At 39.8% G+C, this 7,218-nt stretch overlaps 1 protein-coding gene across 1 annotated transcript in view; it reads left to right on the top strand.

The window, feature by feature from the left end:
- CXHXorf66 (chromosome X CXorf66 homolog) overlaps positions 1 to 2,440 on the top strand; it is a 13,701-nt gene extending 11,261 nt beyond the window's left edge. The window contains exon 3 of the mRNA XM_031373872.1: positions 1,400 to 2,440. Within this exon, the coding sequence (XP_031229732.1) occupies positions 1,400 to 2,339 (940 nt within the window). The 3' untranslated portion in view covers positions 2,340 to 2,440. The remainder of the gene's footprint in view (positions 1 to 1,399) is intronic.
- The last annotated feature ends 4,778 nt before the right edge of the window (positions 2,441 to 7,218 follow it).

The raw sequence follows: 7,218 nt of genomic DNA, 5'->3' as shown, positions 1-7,218 counted from the left end.
AAAACAAAAACAAAAACAAAAAACAAAAAACATAAAAAGACTGTAAAACCTGTATTTGTATGTGTGTGTGTGGAGAGGAGTATGGTATAGGTGCACGGTGTGTCTTCACATATAGAAACAAGAGGAGAATTTCAAGTGTGTCCTGCTCAATTCATTTCTGCTTTATTGCATTGGGACAAGGTGTGTCACTCAACCTAGAGGTAGACTCACAGGCAGGAAGCCCTAACAATCTTCCTGCCTCTACCTCTCTCCATGCATGTGGGATACATGAATTTTAGCCTTTTGCCTTATCATCCATCCAGCTCTTACATACTTCTGGCCACCTCTTTTACAACATTCCCTTATTCTTAGAAGGGGTACTATAAGAAACTTGCATGGGACTAGACTCACATCCTATCACTTATTTTCTGCATTCTCCACTGTTCATTGTAAGGAGAGGCTCCTTTAAGGAGTCTGCTTTCCCTTGTGGGTATACACATAGGTATTAATACTCATAGGTACTTATTAAGCAGTTTGCTACTATGTCAGTTTCATTAACCATCAGAAGTACATTCCTCCTGTGGACCTACTACCTCCTCTTACCTGGGGCCTTAATCAGTCTTACTGGTCTCCTTCTCATTCCCCATACAGAGAATCTAGAATCCATTCAGAGAACAGTTAGCCCCCTCTTCCTCAACAGTCAAGCTGTTATTGCATAGGTGGGTATAGCTAGCTTTCCAAAGGGTTTCTTTATATTCCCTTTAATTTGAGTTAATCTTTCTGCATCCCACACAGTCATCTCCTCAATTCCCATTCAACCTGCCCTCCCTCTCTGTCTAAACATTTCCACTCACAGTATTATCCTCCACTACTTTCTTTTTACCTTTATTCTACTATCACACACACACACACACACACACACACACACGTTATTTATTTCTTGAGTTGTACAAGTATTTCACTAGATGTAAAGTACTAAGGCTAGAATCCTCATATGAGAGACAACAAGTGATATTTTTCCTTTTTATCCTGGTTACTCACATAGAAATCCATCTATTTTCCCTAGCAAATTTCATTTATTTTACATCTAAGTAATATCCATGTGTGTGTGTGTGTGTGTGTGTGTGTGTGTGTGTGTGTGCCATGTCTTTATTATTATTGACAATTTTGTGTCCATCTATACATGGACAATAAATACCTAATGCCTTTGAAATAGTAAAAATAATCTTTAAGGAAAGTTATTTATCATGAATTCATATATATGTACAACAGGAGTTCAGCTCTCAAGCACACTGTAATTCTTAATTATGTTTACTTTTCCTATGGGGGAAAATCCATACTCTGAGCTAGCATATTTTCTGATGATAGTAATAGTACATTTTGTTTTAAATTGTGACATCTCAAGTTTCCTGCATTTCAGGCTCAACAAAGAAAATATGGCAGCCATATCATCCTGGGTATCCAAGGTATCAGCGTGTCAACCTGATGTGATAACTGAGGACATTCTAGAAACTCAACCTCTGCTATTAAAGTTAGACCAAACATATGGGCCCGTATGTCCAGATAAACAGCCCATAGCAAACAGTGTAGCAAAATCAATTCGTCCTCCAATTCTACAAAATCCATGCATACCATCTAATGCACCAAAATCAACGAAATATACAAATATAGAACACTCATCTACATCATGCAGTTTAAAATATTCAAATAGACAATTAGAGTCAAATAGGCCAACTAAGTTATCAAACCCCAGAAGATTACACAAACAATCTCACCTGGAAAAGACGTATAAGAAACGTGGCCTTAAAATGTCAAATAAGCTCGCCTATGCCTGTAAATTAGCTAACACCAATTCATCCTTTTCAGATAAGCAAGTCTCACCTTGGCTAGCTATTAAGAAAACTTCAGCTAAGCAAATCCCACAATCATCTTCTTCAATCTCACATAAGCAAATCACATCCACCAAACCATGCAGAATGAAGAAACCCAGCCTGTCACGTGGACACTATGAGGTTAGAAAGCCAGTGAATAGAGAAAACGCTTCATCTCCCAAGCCTACAGAACCTGAAACTTGCCGGTATTATAAGAATGAATGCCTTATTTGCAATACTTCTAGATTTATTCTCAATGATTTTTCAGGGACAGAGAAGAGACTTGCTGGGTATTTTTATGGTTCAGTGCAAAGGAAGCCATGTTCTGAGCCTTTCTGTGAAACAGAATACAAGTACAAGACTTATGAGAAAAGTGTGAGCAACGATACTATGAAAGCATATGATAGTGAAGACAGTAATGCAGAGATAGTCATTATTTGTGACACAAGTCACGATGATATCACAGCTAAAGAGTCCTTCCAATACTAAGGACTTAAACAAATTGATCTACATGCACAATATCCACGTGTAATCAGTATTGAATATAGAGCTGTCTACCTTGAAGGTAATTAAAAGTATGGCATTACAAATTATTGTTGTATTTATCATTGCATCTTAATCATTTACTCTATCATATTTAGATGTGGTCTATTAAATGGGAATCATGTTCTGCATGCACATACAAATCTCGAAAAAAAAATTTTAGGATGGATATCCTGAACTGCTCTTTCCCTTGAATTAGCTCTCAATGAAAGGCCCAATTTGACATTATTTACTTAACTTTTTTTTCAGTGCTGAACCTTAAACCCTGAGTATCTTGAGTGCTAATCAAGTGGTCTACCAATGAGCTTGGTCATCAATTCAATTTTTATTTTATGTGTATGGGTGTTTTGCCTCCATATAATGCCTGTGTACTACTTGTGTACCTGGTGCCCAAGGAGGCCAGAAGGAAGCATTGGATTCCCTGGGATGGGAGCTACCGACAGTTATGAGCTACTATGTGAATACTGAGATTAGAACTTGGGTCCTCTAGGAAAGCTCTCATCCAGTGAGCCAGCTCTTCAGCCCCTGGAAATATATTTTTTAATTTTTATTTTTAGAGTTGTGGTCAAACTCAATTCTGTGAATACTAGGTAAATGTTTCACCAAAGAACTCTATTCCCAGTCCCTGAAGTAATTTTAATTTTGTGGGTGGAGTGAGGGAAATATCTGGCATTGGTAATGGTATTGAGAGTGTTGCACAATTTAGGCAAGTGTTCTACCACTGAGCAACATCTCCAGTACTACTTCTTAATGTTTATGTGGATACCTCATAGTTTAAGACTGTTTTTCCCTATGTGACATGGTGCCTGTTGGAAATAGCTCTGTGCTGTAGATTAAATGCTTCCATTTGGTTGAAACTTAATGCTGCATATGATGGTTTAGGAACCTTCAGTCCTTGGCTGGCAATATAATCATGAAAAACAGTCATCATAAATGAGAATAAGGAGCTGAGAGCTTTGTCTCTGCCCTGTGAGACATTAGCACAAAAAGTTCCATCCACAAATTACTGAGCTGGTCCTCACTAGACATTTGCTGCTGCCTTAAGTTTGGGCTTCTCAGACTTCACAACTCTGAGAAGTAAATTTGCTACATACTAGCAACTCAGTTTATGTTATTTTGTTATAGACGCTAAACTGACTCTTAATACTGCTTGTTTCTACATGATTTAGAAAAATCCTTGACAACCAGTTCTAACACCAGTCCCTCCTCTTGGAGTTGCCACCTAAATGGTGGACCCAACTTGCAGCACACACTCCTGGAACTTTCTGATATCAGTCTAAGGGTTGGAATTAAGTAATCAGCCAACTTACTGTAGATAGTAAGGGCAAGGGGCCCATGGTGAAAACTACACATTGATCATAAATATTAGAATGAAAGTACATGTTGGGCTCCAAAGGAAGGCTAGGGCTAAAACAGTGAAATTGGGAATACTAAGGAAGACAAAGAAGATGGCTTGCATCAGAGTATGAGACATCCAAGCTGACAGGAGGAAAGATAGGGTTCTAAGTCAGTGTTAGTAGGTCAGACAGTTAATCTAAGTCCTATTTCCCCAGGAATGTATACTAGACACTATTTTTTTCTTTGATATACTCTTAATCCTAATGCAGCTAATTTTATCAGAGTAAATTTATCAGTAAAAAAAGTGTCCATATATTTCAGAAAAGACACTTCTAGATTGTTCTGTGAACAAGTTCTTAAATATTAAATAACCAGGAACAACTACAGCTACAACTTGGTAATTGTGATTAGGGTTAGCCCTATGGTGAAGCTACAGTCTGACCACAAAAGCATAAGAACAAATAGGACATAGTATAGTAAACAACTCTCAAGATACCTACAGAATGATGACTAGTGGGCCAATGACTAGCAGACAAGACTGGCAGCTAATGAAGCAAGAGGCAGAGATGAATTATTGAGGTCCTATTTTACCCCTAACAGAATAGACAGCATGTGATTAGAGCATGATCATCTCCCTAGTTGAGCCAAGAGAACAAGCACAGAGCATACGGCACTCTAAATTAGCCAACTAATAAAATTAACCTTAGTTTTTGTTCAGTTTTTAAAAATTTTATTAAATTATTTTATTTATGTATATTCCAAATGTTGCCCCTCTTCCTGGTCCCCCTCTCACATTTCTTTACCCCCTCCCCCATCCCCTTTGCCTCTGAGAGGGTGCTCTACCACTTACCCCCTCACACACACACACACACACACACACACACACACACACACACATCCCCCTTCCCAAGTATCTTCAGAATTAGGCACATCCTCTCCTACTAAGGCCAGACAAGGCAGTCCTCTGCTCCTTAGGTGCCAGGGGCTATGGGACCACCTTGCATATGCTCTTTGGTGGGTGGCTTAGTCTCTGGGAGCTCTGAGGGTCCAGGTTAGTAAACACTGCTGTTCTTACTATGGGGTTGGAATCCCCTTCAGCTCCTTCAGTCTTTCCCCTAACTCTTCTATATGGGGCTCTGACCTCAGTTCAATGCTTGGTTGTAAGTTTGTACATCTGTCTCAGTCAGCTGCTGGTAGGGCCTCTCAGAGGACAGCCATGCTACACTCCTGTCGGCAAGCACAACAAAGTATGAGTAATAATGTCAGGGTTTTGTGCCTTGCGTGGGATGAATCCCAAGTTGGGCCAGTCACTGGATGACCTTTCCTTTGGTCTCTGCTCCGTTTTTGTCCCTGCATTTCGTTTAGGCAGGAACAACTCTGGGTCAAAAACTATGAAGATGGATAGGTGGCCCCCCCATCCCTCCACTGGGGGCGCTGTCTACCTACTGGAAGTGGTCTCTTCAAGTTCCATTTCCACACTGTTGGGCATTTTGGCTAAGGTCATCCTCACTGAGTCCTGGGAGCCTCTCAGAACCCAAGTCTCTGAGACTTTCTAGGGGTCCCCCCAGGCCCCCAACTGCACACTGCTGCATATTTCCATTCATTGTCCTGGGCTCTGGGCTTCTCCTTCTGTGTCTCCTCATATGTGATCTTGCTCCTCTCTTTCCCCTCCAACTCCCCTACCCAGGTCTTTCCCTGCCTCTGCCTCATAATTATTTTGTTCCCTCTTCTAAATGGGATTGAAGCATCCTCAGTTTTGCCATCTTGTTTGTTAAACTTCCTAAGGTCTATGAGATATATCATGAATATTCTGAACTTTTTGGCTAATATCCACTTATCAATGAGTACATACCATGAATGCCCTTTAGGTTCTGGGTTATGATGATGGTTTGTATATGCTTGGCCCAGGGAGTGGCATTATTAGGAGTTGTGACTTTGTTGGAGTAGGTGCATCATGGTGGACTTGGGCTTAAGACCCTCATCCTAGCCGCTTGGAAGCCAATATTTTGCTAGCAGCCTCCAGATGAAGATGTAGAACTCTGAGCTCCACCTACACCATACCAGCCTGGATGCTGCCATGCTCCTGCCTTGATAATTAAATGATCCTCTGAACCTGTAGGCCAACCCCAATTAAACGTTCTTTTTAAGAGTTGCTTTGGTCATGGTGTCTGTTCACAGCTGTAAAACCCTAACTAAGACAGTTACCTCACTCAGGATGATATTTTCTAGTTCCATCCATTTGCCTGCAAAATTCATGGTGTCCTCATTTTTAATAGGTGAATAGTATTCCACTGTGTAAATGAACCACATTTTCTGTATCTATTCTTTGGTTGAGGGACAACTGAGTTGTTTCCAGATTCTGGCTATTATGAATAAGACTGCTATGAACATGGTGGAGCATGTGTCCTTGTGATATAGTGGAGCTACTTTCTGGTATATGCCAAGGAATGGTATGGCTAGGTCTTCAGGTAGAGCTATTTCCAATTTTCTGAAGAACCACCAGATTGATTTTCAGAGTGGTTGTACAAGTTTTCAATCCCACCAGCAATGGAGGAGTGTTCCTATTTCTTCACATCTTTGCCAATATATGCTGTCACTTGAGTTTTTGATCTTAGACATTCTGATTAATGTAAGATGGAATCTCAGGGTCATTTTGATTTGCATTTATCTGATGACTAAGGATGTTCTAAAGATGTAGAACATTTATTTAGGTGCTTCTCAGCCATTCGAGATTCTTCTGCTGAGAATTCTGTTTATTTCTGTACCCCATTTTTAATACGGTTATTTGGTTCTCTGTAGTCTTCTTGAGTTCTTTGTTTATATTGTATATTAGCCCTCTATTGGATATAGGGTTAGTAAAGATATTTTTCCAATCTGTTGATTGCCATTTTGTCCTATGACAGTGTCCTTTGCCTTACAGAAGCTTTTCAATTTCATGAGGTCACATTTGTCAACTGCTGATCCTAGAGCATAAGCTATTGGTGTTCTGTTCAGGAAATTTTCCCCTGTGCCAATGTGTTGAAGGCTCTTTCCCATTTTCTCTTCTGTTAGATTCAGTGTATCTGGTGTTATGTGGAGGTCCTTTATCCACTCAAACTTAAGCTTCTTACAAGGTGATAAATACTGATCAATGTGCACTCTTCTACATACAGCCCACCAGTTAGATCAGCACCATTTGTTGAAGATGCTTTCTTTTCTCCACTAAAATTGGAAATAGTTCTACCTGAAGACCCAGATATACCATTCCTTGGCATATACTGGAAAGTTGTTCCACCATACCACAAGGACACATGTTCTACCATGTTCATATCAGCCTTATTCATAATAGCCAGAATCTGGAAACAACCCTGTTGTCCTTCAACCAAAGAATGGATATAGAAAATGTGGTTCATTTACACAGTAGAATACTTACTATTCAGCTATTAAAAATGAGGACACCATGAATTTTGGAGGAAATGGATGGAACTAGAAAATATCATCCTGAGTA

Source organism: Mastomys coucha, chromosome X, assembly GCF_008632895.1.
Source record: "Mastomys coucha isolate ucsf_1 chromosome X, UCSF_Mcou_1, whole genome shotgun sequence".
NCBI classification, from domain to species: domain Eukaryota; kingdom Metazoa; phylum Chordata; class Mammalia; order Rodentia; family Muridae; genus Mastomys; species Mastomys coucha.
Note: the sequence above shows the minus strand (reverse complement) of the source record. Positions and strands in the feature narration are given on the sequence as shown.